Source organism: Hermetia illucens, chromosome 1 (genome assembly GCF_905115235.1).
Source record: "Hermetia illucens chromosome 1, iHerIll2.2.curated.20191125, whole genome shotgun sequence".
Lineage (NCBI taxonomy): Eukaryota > Metazoa > Arthropoda > Insecta > Diptera > Stratiomyidae > Hermetia > Hermetia illucens.
This window is the reverse complement of record NC_051849.1, coordinates 194,342,931-194,357,867: the sequence shown is the minus strand read 5'-3', so window position 1 is coordinate 194,357,867 and position 14,937 is coordinate 194,342,931. Positions and strand designations below refer to the sequence as shown.

The window sequence follows — 14,937 nt, the reverse complement described above, 5'->3', positions numbered from 1 at the left end:
ACCTTAACAGAATAATAGTGCTTCTTCGAATTAAAAAGTTAGTGAAAGTAATGAGAATGAAAGAAAACATAAAAACGAGAATACCCCCTTCCTTGCTTCAATTTTAATAATAAAATAACATCAGGAAAAGATTAGTAAGTCTTTTCAAAATCTGAAAAATATCGCGTAGTGACAGCAAAGGCCGGTACATAACTACAACGAAAACCCAAAACACTCAAGTAACCTTGATAAAGTTTGAAATTCGAAAGCAGTAGATACCACCTCTTAAACGAGGCCCAATTTCCACATTTCTTTAGGTCAATTGTATTTTTAATTGAAAAAATTTTCAAAGTATTAAAGTGACAAGTGAGAGCACGGCTCAGATCCGTACCGTACCGGGTCAGATTCTTACGCACGAGCTGGTCAAGACTAAAGGATCTGAATTGCTCGAATGATCCTAGCAAGAACATAACAGCGTTAATCTATAAAAAGCTGTACTAAAATTTGAAATCACAACAAAGCACACCCTAAGTATTCTGGTAGCTATAATTAAGTCTGCATCCAAGCTATCATCAAAAATAACATTTTAACTGTTTTCTAAAGATATCAAGCTTAACTTTGAAAAATGTCATGGAAGCGGCGGTACATCCAGATCGTAGACAAACAATGAGTTAACACGTAACTAAACTAAAATGTTTTTGAACAAAAGCTTTCGTCAAGAACAGCCCTATAAAAAGTAAGGAAAGATGAACGTGATTCGTCAACTTACGACGGGTCACAAATATGATCTGTTGATGTTGCCAATAGTGTCGGTTTGCCGAATCGTATTACTGCTCTGACTTGGGCCCTAGGTCCTCCTAAAAGGTACTTAACCGCATTATTGTGACTTGTTGCTAGCTGGCATGAAAACCAGCTCTGTATGAGCCTTACAATGTCGCCGCCGACTTAATGACATCCTGATTCTTGTTACCGACAAATCTAACGATGGGTGCTCTGAACTGCTTTACTTTCCTAACGTGCCGCGAAACTTTCCATCTGGTTTCGTTGCTTAGGATGGTTTCCAAACATGGTTTTCATGCATTTACTTCTTGAACTTGATAGAGTTAAACACGGCCGCATCAAAGGAAAAACAAATTTGTTTGAAATAAGAAACTTTGTTTATAATTTCATATAAAAGTTCAATGCGTCAAATAAACAATATAATGAAAATAATATGTAAAATGAAAATAAAAAGATTCATACATCATAAGAAATAATCATAGATAATATAAGGCATAATCAAAATAAAAATATCTGGAGCAAATATTGCTAGATTTGACGAGACGACATATAAATTTTAAAAAATAATTAAATTGAGATTAGAGAAGTTCTTATTAATAATGTAAAAAATTACGTTTAGTCCAATATCAGTTAATATGCATCGTACACATTTTCTCTAGTTCGAAAATTCAAGTAAAATCCACTGCAATCGATCTTTTACTTTACTTATTTTGCGCGTAAACTGCTCGGAATAATTAAATCCCTCGTCCTTCCGGAAAAAGCAACAATATTTTTCGTTTTTTAATAAATTCAGTTTTTTGTCTCCGTTTCACTTATAAAATGTTCGTTAATTTGAGTAGCAGCAGCGCAACTGATAATTTCATTCGTTTCCTCCTTTTTCGGACTTCATTTCAGGAGTAATTATTACAATTGTTCAATCATTTATAAAATAATTTTTATGTTCTTTCTTGTTGGTTTCATTTAATTACACATTTTTTTCTCATTGTTTTCATAAAAAAGCACGAAGATATGGTAAAAATGGGAAATCGCCTTTTTATTATTTCTTTACGTTTATATCATGTATTTCATATAATCTTACGCACAACTACAGTTTCTTGCTTTTTTATTTGCTTCGGAGATTCATCATAATAATAACATTCTTTTGCATTCAATTTTTTTGTTTTATTTTATAAAATTTCATAATCATTCATCCTTTTACAAAAAAATGCGAAAGATTGTAAATACTTAAATACGTTTGTATCATAATAGGTATGTTGATCCTAGGATTATTTTAGTTTTAGAGTTCTTTTGTTTAGTCTGTTAAGTTTTGCGCAACTAGAGCCAGTTGCTCCTTAAGACTACGAAATGATGGCCGCTCTTCCGGTGAATGAGACCAGCATTTTTTCATAACCTGGAATTAAGTGAAGATTTCAAAATAAGTATAAATTATCCTAAACGTTCTATTCTGGTCCTTAGCTACTTACATCATAAATCTCCTTGGCACAAGCCTTTGGTTTCTCTAGAATATTTCCACGTTGTACACGCTCTACAACTTCTGTATTCTTTAGGCGACCGTATGGCATCTTTCCGCAAGTGAAGACTTCCCACATAAGGACTCCTATGTGATGAACCAATAGTGAATTAATCAAACTTATCTAGAGACCACAGACTTCTCTACTTACCATAAGCCCACACATCACTTTTAGATGAAAACCTAGTGTAGTTCAGCACTTCTGGTGGTGCCCATTTAATGGGAAACTTGGTACCGCCGGAGCTTGTGTATTGGTCATCTAAAACGTATCGAGCTAAACCGAAATCGGCCACTTTTACAACATTCTCGGAACCAACAAGGCAATTTCTTGCAGCTAAGTCACGATGGATGTAATTGTGTCGTTCAAGGTATGCCATGCCTTTGCTAACCTGTAAAAGAAAGAAAGATTTGTTTAGTTTAGTTTAAATCCAATAATATTAAAATGTTTATTCAATATTATGGAATCCATTAAAACACGAAATTTCTTTATTTGTTATGGTTCTTTCCACATAATATATCTGAATGAAAAACTTTCTAAACATTTTTCGGGATCCCGACGTGATCACAGTTAACAGTGGACCATATCCCACAATCAAGTGACTCATTGTGCACCCAGTGTGTGCGGTCCCTGCAGTGTTTCTTCATTGCGTATCTCATCTATAACTAACAAATGTTTCGTCTCACGTCGGCATGACCTAACATCTTCGTCCCTACGATGAAGCTACCCTGCCAAAATTCGACGGCGACTACATGCAATTCCAGTTCCACAACCTGTTTACTGAATTGGACAATCAACCAATTTTCCAGTGCCAGAAATTGTGGTATCTCAAAACTTGCGTATCAGGAGAAACTGAAAAATTAATACGCCGCTTGACAATATCTCAGAGTAGGAGGGCGGCTACAGGCGTCAGAGTCATCAAAGGAGACAAAGCATCCCATTATCTTGCCATACAATCATTCTTTCACCAAACTGATAACGGACAGATTCCATAGAAAACATCATCATATAGCACCGTAGGCACTTGTCTACATTACGAGGCAAACCTATTGGCCGGTAAAGGGAAAAACACTTGCCAGATCCATTGTTCAACACTGCCTCCAATGCGCAAGAGCAAACCCGCAAATTGCCGAGCCATCCTGTCCAACCAGCTCATCCGTTTGTCAACAACGTGGTGGATTTCCGCGGACCCATATAAACTTATTATAGGATAAGAGGAAAACTTCCACAGAAGTCCTACATCGCTGTCTTTTGTTGCTTCTCGACAAAGGCCGTTCACCTGGAAGTCGGTGCAGACTTTACGACTCAAGGATTCAGCGGAGCACTCACGAGCTTTATGGGGGCAGGTGGTCACTGGAGTCACATATACTGCGACAATGCATTATAGGCTTTCATTTTATTCCGCCTCGCACACCACAATCTGGTGGTTTCTGGGAGGCGGCAGTGAAGGCAGCCAAGCACCGACTCCGTCGCACCTTGACTTCAGCCTCACTCCCGTACGAGGAATTGGAGACCATAGTTACAGAAATAGAGCCAATTTTGAACTCGCGTCTGATAACTCCGATGTTTACTGATCCAAATGATTTGACGGCTTTGACACCAGGGTATTTCTTAATTGGAGAGCCTCTCACAACCATCGTTGATCTCCATGCAACACAGCACAATAATAGCGCGTTGGAAGACGATCTCCCAACTAAAATGGGACTTCTAGCGACGGTGTTCGATGGAATATCTTAACCAGCTGCAACACAGACAGAAATGAGAGAATCAATGTTAAAATGTCATCAAGGATGATAATCGCCCGCCTTTGAAATGGCCGCTGGGAAGAATCGTCCACATCATCAAAGGTAACGATGGTCTGGTGAGGATGGCAGACATCCGTACCGCTAATGGAGTGGTCCGCAGATCGATCCACAAGCTGGCTCCGCTTTCAATAGATGACGCTTTAAATGAAGCCAGCAACCAACAACTGAATGCATCACCACATGCTCCAACAGCCTCCATATCGGGCATTAGACCAGCAGACTCTCCGCCCAGAAGGCTAAGGCGACCGTCGATTGGATCAGCTATACTTACATTGCTATTAGCATGTATATTTCCGCTATTTGGGCATATCACACCCATCAAGGTCAGTCCATTTGGGCACTAACCAGGGATCTACTTCGAGAACCTGGGTCCACCCAACCTTACCTCCGGTCAATGGTTCCTAGTCGCTTATTATGACATGCAACCATTCTGGAAGGAATTCGAAGCTCTAAAAAGCTGCAACCGCTTCCTAGCAATGACCTGCCAAGCACTCATCCAGCGAGATGCCTGTCGCCAGGTCACAGACGGATTTCGTCTTCTCACCGAAGAATTGGAAGCAAATAATAAACTTTTGCTGCCTAGACCACTAGGTTCTCGATCAGAGAGAGGTGCAATGAATATTGCGGACATCGTAGCGAACACCTTACTTGGTGTGCTAGACTCCTATTAGGCTGAATCTATATCACAGACCATACACAGCAGCACCTCCTCCACTTGATAAACAACTAGATATCCCTCAAGGATGCCACCGCAAACACAATTCGAAAAGATCATGCAAGCTTGGACAAACAACTATCGAAATGGGAGGTGAACATTAATAAGAGAATTACGAACATCGACAGCATTCACGAGAAGGAGTTCCAACAACATCTGACACACTCTCTTCCTCAACAGCACAAGCGTTACTGGTTGCATCGAAATTTCAGCGGATTCAAGGAGCCATACTTGTTGTCTTTTTTATATGGTAATATCAACCCACTCCTTATTACACCAGAACAGTTATGGGAGAAACTGAGTCGAATCAGGGACAACTTGCCAGCGTCTTTAAAGTTGTCAGTGATTCAAGATGATACTCTGAACTATTATAACGTCATCAACATTGAAGGACGTCCTACGAAGCAGCATATAATCTTCACGCTTACACTATCATTGCTGCTGCTTGAAGATTTTGAGTTGTTCAACATAGCACCAGTTTTCACAAGGGATAAGTTCATGACGATACGACCCTCCTCCATCTATTTGATCATCAACCTCCATACGAATACGGACGAGTACTACCCAATATTAGACCTTCAGCACTGCGCGACATTGCGGGACCAAAGGTGCCTCTGCACCCAGTGTCAACCGTTGCACAAAACGGGAAGCCTGTGAGATTGACCTATTAAATCTACAATCCCCTCTGACAAGCAGCTGAGAGTGAATACTAAAGCCATTCACAACCCAGCCCTCCATAACACCTACAAGGGGGAAATGGGTACGGCAGTAACCGCACCTAATAGATGTCCTGGAGATGAAGCGTCAACAAATGATCTTCACAATCACCTGAAGCACGTTATCATTGATACGGCCACAAACCTACTTGCACCTAGCCGTAAGAAAAGTCGGAACGGCTGGTTCAACGATGAATGTAAGCTAGCAACGGAATGGAAGAATACTGCATACCGAGTAATGTTGCATTCTCAAAGAACGCGGGCATGCGCAGAGCCTTATCACGAAATCCGTCGAGCGGAGAAGCGATTACATAGACGGAAAAAGAAAGCCTGGGAGAACCGACAAGTCTGTGTACTAGAAAAGTACAGGGAGTAACCACACCAGGCGCGGAATTCTCACCAATAAGTCAGCAGGATGAAGCCTTATGCACCTCGATGCTCACCTTGCCGACACAAACAGGGAAATCTGATTTTCGACAGAATGGGCATATTAGATTGATGGGCTGAGTATTTTTATCAACTGCTCAACAACCAAAATATCGGCAAGTTGGAGGTCCCGCCAACTGAAGACGACGGACAAACACGGCCACCACCAAGCATAGAAGAAACAGTCCGTGCAATTCATCAGCTTAAAAATCATAAGTCGCCTGGAGCCGGTGGAATTACAGCCGAATTTGTTAAATATGAAGGCGACCAACTACACAAAGCGATTCATTAACTGATGCTCAAAGTATGGGACAGCGGATTAATGCCTGACGACTGGCAACGGGGCATTATCTATCCCATACAGAAAAAGGGGGATATTACGTAGAGCAGCAATTATAGAAGTATCACGTTGCTGAGTACCATCTATAAGATATTCTCCGCTATCTTGCTAGGCCGGATAGCCCCATACGCCCAGAACATCATTGGCCCATACCAAAGAGGCTTCGCTTCAGGCAAATCAACAACAGATCAGATTTCCTCTGATGCTGAGGTAAATGCAAGAGGTACGTTCCTCTTTAAGTCCACCCAACTACTGGCCTATGTTGACGATATCGACATCATGGGAAGAACGACCCGAGACGTACAAACTGCCTCCATCCAGATCGAGCAGGCGGCGCGAGATCTTGGGCTGTACATCAATGAAGGCAAGACAAAGTATATGGTGGCAACGTCAGCACCAAAACCAAAATCGACAGAGCGAACAACATCGAACCGCACTGATCAAAGGAAAACAATGAAGATAGGAGATTACAACTTTGAAATCGTTGAAAATTTCTCCTATCTATGGTCGAAAATCACAACCTATAGCAACTATGATGATCAAATCCGCGCACGGTTGTTGTCAGCCAATAGAGCCTACCTCAGTTTGCAAAAACTGTTCGGTTCGAAACGTCTCATCATAGGGTCAAAGCTCTTACTGTACAAGGCAATGATCTTGCCAGTCCTCATGTATTCCTCGGGGACTTGGGTTCTTAGCAAGAAGAATTGCGAACTGTTGGCCGCGTTCGAGAGAAGAATTCTCCGAAGAATTTTTGATCCCCTACACGAGGATGGATGATTCCGTAGCCTACATAAGGACGAAATTTATGAGCGATACCATGACCGTCAGGCTGTGGATAAAATCCGGCTCAATAGGTTACGGTGGGCGGATCACTTAATCCGTATGGAGGAGGATGATCCCACTCGTCAGTTTATATGGGCAATATCTATGGTAGAAAAAGAAGACGAGGCAGACCCTGCCTAACATGGAGCGATGGCGTAGGTCAGGACGCCAGACAGCTTTTAGGGATATCGAATTGATGGACCTCGGCACAAAAGCGGGATGTCTGGAGTAGTAAGGCAGGCCTAAACCGGATAGGGCTTGTTACGCCGTTGATGATGATGATATTGCTTTTGGCTAAATTTCTCTGCCTACAGAGATGCCAGCTATAAATGTCGTCATTTAGCTGGGTTCCGCGGTGTTTAGAATTAATATACCATTAGTGGGCATCCTCCGATGCGAGCCAAATCGACAATCCCGAAATAGGTCTTTCTCCCTGAACTCTCTTCATTTGACCCTTAACATACCAAAGGTATCCGCGGAAGACCCAAATGTGTGATTTTCAGTGATTCTGCTGTAACTACGACAAACAATTACACCTTGATTTTATGGTTCCTATATTCTTCAATAAGCCGGCTCTCTAATTTGTGAAATAAGATCTAGTTCTAAATTTCCTCAATAGTACATTGATAATTGTTGGTTTTATAATCAGGTATAGTTAATTAGTATCAAATTGTCATATTGCTTACCTGGATGCACATATCGAGCAGTAACCCCATATTTCCGATTAGAGATGTTTCATGTCTTCGTAGGTAGTTGAGTAACGATCCATGTTTCATATATTCCGTAACAATGTAGATAGGTCGATGTTTGGAGCAAACACCGTACAATTGCACTAAGTTCTGATGTTGCAATTTTCTAAAATTATAACAACCACATGATCCAAAAGGTTCATCAAAGCATAAAAATAGAAAAGAACTTACGTCATGACTTTTGCTTCCTCAATGAAATCATCTTCAGACATAGTTCCCTCTTTCATCATTTTAACAGCCGTATCGATGCATCCACGCCATTTACCTCGTCTAACTACACCAAATTGGCCAGATCCTAACTCCTCCAAGAGCATCAGTTCGGATGGATGGATTTCCCATTTATCTAGACAAGAAGTGAAGAGCGTGTGTGAATAAATGGACAAGTAAAGCTTCTAATAAACTGGATGAAAATGAGACCCCATGATGTGATAAATACATAGTGTAATAGAAATTACATGTAATCACGGTCGTCGTTATCATGTTTATGGATTGAGATTCAACACTTACCATGGGATAATCCGGCAGTTGGCGGAACTGGCCTATCACAGGGCGATGACTTTAGACGGCAGGCAAGACCACCCGAATTGTGTCGATGATAATTGATTAGATCAGGAATTGTCTCACAGCAGTGCTTTTCAGATAAATAGTATTCGCCACGAGCATTCTGTTTAATATGATAATGTTTTACGTGCGATTGGGGACTGTGGAGATAAAAGCATGAAATGGAAATTAGAATAGATCCCTAAGTCTATGGTGTACTTCGTATTGTACAGCTCCAATGAGTTAAATCAACTTCTTCCTAAAGTCATGATTTAAATTTAATGAAGTACTCTCTCATGTGCGTTACCAATGTAACTTTTTTCTCATTAGGGGTTTTATTGAACACTATTCAAATAAATACCGGCAATGATTCCTATTAGGGAGTCATTCGTCCAGGATTCAATAAAGCCAATTCTAGTGATTCGTTGGATGGCCAACCGTCTCAGCCTATCTATGTTACTTTACAATAAAACCCTTCCAATATTATGCAACCATACTTACACTTTGGTATGTAGTGACAGGGTATATAGACCTTTTGTTGAGGATTTTCTAACTACGAAACAGCCTTCTTTGTCGCCTTGCTTAAGAAGAGATTCTGCACGTTGGCGGGACATGTCACCAACGTACCACCTAAAATGCAAAAGAAGGGCATAAGTTTCAAAAAGAATCACCAATTGAACTATTACTTACTCATATCGTTCTAATCCAAGAAGACCTTTAGCCTTTACATAATTACTAGGAATATATCCAATATTTCCATGCTGGTCCTTCACCTTCCACCAGTGTTCTTGTGAATCGTCGATAACTTCGTATTCGGCATTCTAAAAAGATAACAATACGAAGTTGAGAGTTATTAGAGTGATATTCAACCGTTATTGTAAGAAAGGTAATCTAAGATCCAAGAGATCTGAAATATGTGTGTATATGTTATAATTTGAAACAATTTTCTCTACTGCAAATGCAAAACAGCACTAATAATTTCTACGAATTGAAGTTTCCCTTCGAAGGAAAATAAATCATTATACGTTACGCTGGTTGGGTTTCCTCAAAATTCCCATCAAAGCCAGAAAAACAAATGTCTCTAAGCAACCATTAAAGTATGCAGAGTCACTAGATACATCTCAAAAGAATGCTATAATTTTAAATCATTCATTGAATGTTTGCCTTTCTTCCCAGCAATCTTCACATATGTATCTTCTACTTTGTGTGCGCGTCCTAGGGTCACTTCAAAACTCGATTATAGCTCAAAGTGCTTTAGTGAGAACCATCTCATTTATCTTATGGGAAAAGGGGCGGATCATTTCAGAATGAGAAATTCATTGGATCATCAAAATAGTTTGTCATTTCGAAAAATTAATTAACCACAAATTTAAGACCATTAAATTCGTTCGCTTTAGGAAAGGTAAAAGATACCCAGTTGCTCTTTATAGGGGAAAAAGGGGTGTGCAACATGCGGTTTGTGTTCGAGAAAATGTGTGGTTCTACATGGACGTAATTTTTATTGATGAGAATATATTTTTGCAAATTTTCCCATCAGAAAATATGCTGACAAAACCTCCTTTTACCATAATTTTCACTTTTATCTTCGTTAAAGAAGTACGAAAGCCATGTCTCCATCAGAATATACAACAAAACGTGCATTTCCCAGAAATTGTGCTTCATTACTTCTTTTTATGGGCGACCACATCTGAAAAGTACCTATATTGCCGCATTGTGGAGGCTTAGTAAAGGAGATCCCTCGGAAGAATAAGGGCAACTTGAAACTGAGAAATAATTAAGCACAAACTATAGTGTGATCACTGTGGCAAAACTGCTAACGTGGTCACAGGTTCGTGATTAATAAATTCCGACTAATGAGTGTCTTCAAATTTCAATTAGCCTTATGTCAGCAAAACCGAAATCGACTAAACTGACCTCCTTTCCGCAGATAAAATAAAGCCATTGTAGCCCTGTGGAAGACTAAACAAAAACCAAAGCCAGGCTTGAACCATGACGATCAAACCCTGAGCAAAGATCAACCCTAAGTTCATCAATGGCGAATCCGCGTATAGATTCAGATTCCATAAGGAATTAATTCAACCTTTCTCATGACATTGGGATCCAGTCATTAAAACACCAACCGAATCAGACCCCTTCTGCCAGCACTACTATCATTAAGCTCCAATCAATTGCTCGGCCCAAAATCATAACTATGTGTAAGCATCTGCTTTGGGTAAAACAATCCTTCAGGCAACCAAAATCATCGTGTTGTATCAAGAACGAAGGGAGGTACCCTCTAAGGCATCTGGGGAAAGAGTAAATCGAATCGGCAATGATTTTTTGACGATACGAACTCATCAAATCAATCGACATCAAAGAAGACTCTACCAACAATGGCTAAGTTCTCATTTGCAGCCAAAGCTAGTAAAGACGATGAGTAACCTTTGCATCATGAGATCAATCCTTCAGCCTATGATAATAGGCGAGTGAGAGGAAGTTCCTCTTAGCTGCGAGAATGATATCATCACAAGGCGTCTGGCTCTGCTTCAACTCTTTAGAGGTATTTCACAAAATATAACTGCCAATAAGTGACTCCAGCTATTCTACTCCTTTCTCAAAGGTGACCCGATAACAACTACGATGAGGAAATCCGCGCACGGTTGTTGTCAGCCAACAGAGCCTACTTCAGCTTACAAAGACTGTTCCGCTCGAAACGTCTCACCATAGGGTCAAAGCTCTTACTGTACAAGACTATGATCTTGCCAGTCCTCATGTATTCCTCGGAAACTTGGGTTCTTAGCAAGAAAAATTGCGAACTCTTGGCCGCGTTCGAGAGAAGAATCCTCCGAAGAATTTTTGGCCCCCTACATGAGGATGGACGATTCCGTAGCCTACACAATGACGAAATCTATGAGCGATACCATGACCGTACGGTTGTGGATAAAATCCGGCTCAATAGGTTACGGTGGGCGGGTCACTTAATCCGTATGGATGAAGATGATCCCACCCGGAAAGTCTATAAGGGCAATATCTATGGTAGGAAAAGAAGACGAGGCAGACCCTGCCTAAGATGGAGCGATGGCGTGGGCCAGGACGCCAGACAGCTTTTAGGGATATCGAATTGGTGGACCTCGGCGCAAAACCGGGATGTCTGGAGTTCCTTATTAAGGCAGGCCTAGACCGGATACCGGTTGTTGCGCCGTTGATGATGATGATGTGTGGGAGAGCACACGATTAATCCCGAAAAGGTTGGCTGAACTACCATCGTTCAACAAGCAGTTTCCCTAGTTTGGTGATGAGAGGCAGAATGACGCCATGGTTCCAGAGCAACTTGGTATCAATACCACCAGCTGGGTTTAGCTAGGCAATAGATTGGAATAAACAGCGGACCTGGAATGTTTCTTAGCTATCGGTGTCCCGGCGAGGGCACAAAGAAGGTTTATAGATCAATTAGACTGCCACTTCTTCTATAGACTGTAATCGCCAAGTTACAAGTATTGATTCTCGGTCAGTGAAGGAGATCAATCATTGGACCTATAGTGAAAGGAGGATAGTTTATATTTAAACTAGGAACTTGAACTTCTAGCGAAGTTCTAGCTGATCGACTATATGACAATGAAAGTGCTTAAATAACAACTGAAGTGATAGACCCCATTGTTATATGATGATTCGAAGAGACCTCCAGTCTATCTAGTTTAGTCAACTATGGTGGCGGAACCACAACAATCAAGTTAATCATAAAGGTCAACAAGGAAATAAGTAGGCCTTTTGAACCTCTACATATTTCCGCCAGTATAATTTTTGAGGAACTTCCAACATCAACCCTCGGAGGAAATGTCCAGCAGGAGCAGAATTATCGATCCTCGAACACTCAACTAATGAACCCTTTTTCTTTAATGGAACTAGGGAATTCTAGGGACAACTAGTACCAAAGGCACTCGGGCGCTGGGTTAAATTGCTCTACCATGATCCGAAAAGTAAAGTTCGAAGCGTGGCGGGTGTATCAAAACCATTTCATGTCTCTCTGTCGGTGTTCATCAAGGAAGGGCCCTTTCTGCACTCCTCTTAGTTCTTGGTATGGACACTGTCACACAGGACATCCAGCTTCCAGCGCCCTACACACTGCGTTATGCAGATTATGTTTTCCTTGGGTCTCATAGCAAAAATCATCTCGAGCAACTTGTCCAACAATGGAATGATCGCCTCACGCAACACATTGTCAGATTGAATATAAATAAAACTGAATTTCGGACGACCGATTCCCATGAAACAGGCACTATGAATGGCATGATTTGCCCAGAACAGAGCGATTTGAATATCTGGGGTCAACTGCGGGAGAACTGCGTTATGGAATTGCTTCATCCATTAGCGCAACCTGGATGAAGAACCCTCTATGGTTTTGAGTGTTGGTCGACTATAAAAGATAATGAATTCATGTCCTGCCCGTCCTGCGATAATGGGGACGAAGATGTTAGGTTGGACTAGTGGCTTACTTGCCTTGATCACATCCGAAATGGGGATATCGGCAATCGATATGGGGTTACATAGTAGAATATGCTGTAGGCTACCGGACAATATCCTACAGGGGCTTAATTTCCGGAATGATCCACTAAATATCTTACCCAATGACGCTGAGCGAACGAGGTCATTGGCTGTGTGGCAAACAGAATAGGACCAGGTTAAGAATGCTCGGTGGATACGCGGACTTACCCCAAAAATAAGTATGTTAATTACCCAAAACCAGTTCTTAAATGGAAAATGGGTACAGGAAGCACCTCTACAGATTCGATTTAGATGAGCAACCTGATTGCTCTACGTATGAAAAAGCAGCCGAGCTTGCAGAACATGTTTTCTTCACCTGCCTAGGATTTGAAAGCTCAAAGAGAAACCTCAGAGCAGATCTCACATCCCTTTTAAGGGTGGAAAATGTCGAAAGTTATATACTAAGATTGGATGCCATGAGGCCTACGGTAGTTGCAACGATGAAACGGATGTTCGAGTGGCTAAGATAGGAGAAGCTGCATAGAGGCGTGGAAGGCAAATTGAGAGATTTAAGCCCAGCATGCACATCCTCCACTACAAGTGCGAATCTATAATGGATTTCATCCACGCAAAAAAAGACAGCAGACGATGAATAGAGTTCAATAAAGTTTTGTTTCCCTTGAAAAGTAGTAAATAAACGAATGTGTCACAAGCAACGAACTGATGAATAGACCATTGCTGCTGGTCCGGAAAAATAAGGAAAAGTCGGAAACAAGTTGGAAAAGAATAGAAAAAATAATGCTGCTAACGATTAAATCGGAAAGAAACCTATTATTTTTCATCATCATCAATGGGCCTAGACTTGTCTTAGTAAGGAACACTGCACATCCCGGCTTTGTGCTGAGGTCCACCAATTCCCTAAAAGCTGTCTGACGTCCTGAACTACGTCATACCTCCATGTGAGACAGGGTCTGCCATGTCTTTATTTTCTTCTTCTACCATAGATATTGTCCTTATAGATTTCCCGGGTTGGACCATCCTCACCCATGAGGATTAGGTGACCCGCCCACCGCAGCCTGTTCAGCCGGACTTTATGCATAACCAAGAGGCCATGGTATCGCTCATAGAGTTCGTCGTTGTGTAGGCATCCTCATGGAGGTGGCCAAAAATTCTTCGGAGAATTTTTCTCTCGAACGACGCCAAGAGTTCGCAATTTTTTTCGCCAAGTTTCCGAGGATCCGTAATAACTTTGACCGTATCATCATTATCAACGACGCAACAACCGATATCCGCCCTAGGGCTGCCTTAATAAGGAACTCCAGACAGCCCGGACTCTATGGTGAAACGTTTGGAACGAAACAGTTTTTGTAAGTTGAAATAGGCTCTGTTGGCAGTCAACAACCGTGCGGAGATTTCATCATCATAGCTGTTATCGGTTGTGATTTTCGACACAAGATAGGAGAAGTTATAAACGGTCTCAAAGTTGTAGTCTCCTATCTTTATTGTTCTTATTTCACCCGTATGATTTGATGTTGTCACTTCTTTGTTCTTTGGTGTTGACGTTGCCACCATGTAGTTCGTCTTGACTTCATTAATGTGCAGCACAAGATCTCGCACCGCCTGCTCGATCTGGATAAAGGCAATATGTACATCTCGGGTTGTTGTTCCCATAATGGCAATATTGTGAGCATAGGCCAGTAAATGGGTGGATTCGAAGAGGATAGTGCCCCATGCATTAACATTTGCATCGCGGATCATTTTTGCCCGGACCAGGTTAAAGAGGACGCATGACAGGGCATCCCATTGTCTTAGACCGTTCTTGATGTTAAATGGTCTCGAGAGTCTTGCTTCTATCTCACCTCGCACATTGATCAGCCTCAGTCTAGTCAGTCTTATCAGTTTCATTGGGATACCCCTTTGTCTCGGCAGGATGAGCTTCGAGATGTAAAAGGATTCATCCTACTGACTTGTCTGTAAAATTTCCGCAGTGATGCGGCTGCGCCCTGTAATTTTTGAGTTCACAGATCTGTTGGTTCTCCCAGGTGTGTGAAGTCCGCGCGTGCCTGCGTTCTTTGAGAATATAGCATTTCCCGGTA

The 14,937-nt window shown here is 41.4% G+C and overlaps 1 protein-coding gene across 5 annotated transcripts in view; it reads right to left on the bottom strand.

The window, feature by feature from the left end:
- Positions 1–1,768: 1,768 nt before the first annotated feature.
- Positions 1,769–14,937, bottom strand: part of LOC119654364 (tyrosine-protein kinase Btk29A) — a 283,921-nt gene continuing 270,752 nt past the window's right edge. For 4 of the 5 annotated variants that reach the window (XM_038059722.1, XM_038059731.1, XM_038059747.1 and 1 more), the window contains 8 exons: positions 9,071–9,201; positions 8,882–9,010; positions 8,348–8,541; positions 8,012–8,183; positions 7,778–7,946; positions 2,421–2,658; positions 2,223–2,356; positions 2,008–2,149 (listed from right to left, as the gene is read on the bottom strand). In XM_038059722.1, the coding sequence (XP_037915650.1) occupies positions 2,051–2,149; positions 2,223–2,356; positions 2,421–2,658; positions 7,778–7,946; positions 8,012–8,183; positions 8,348–8,541; positions 8,882–9,010; positions 9,071–9,201 (1,266 nt within the window). In that variant the 3' untranslated portion in view covers positions 2,008–2,050. Of the gene's footprint in view, positions 2,150–2,222; positions 2,357–2,420; positions 2,659–7,777; positions 7,947–8,011; positions 8,184–8,347; positions 8,542–8,881; positions 9,011–9,070; positions 9,202–14,937 lie in introns of all 5 variants that reach the window. The other variant, XM_038059713.1, reaches the window with a different exon arrangement.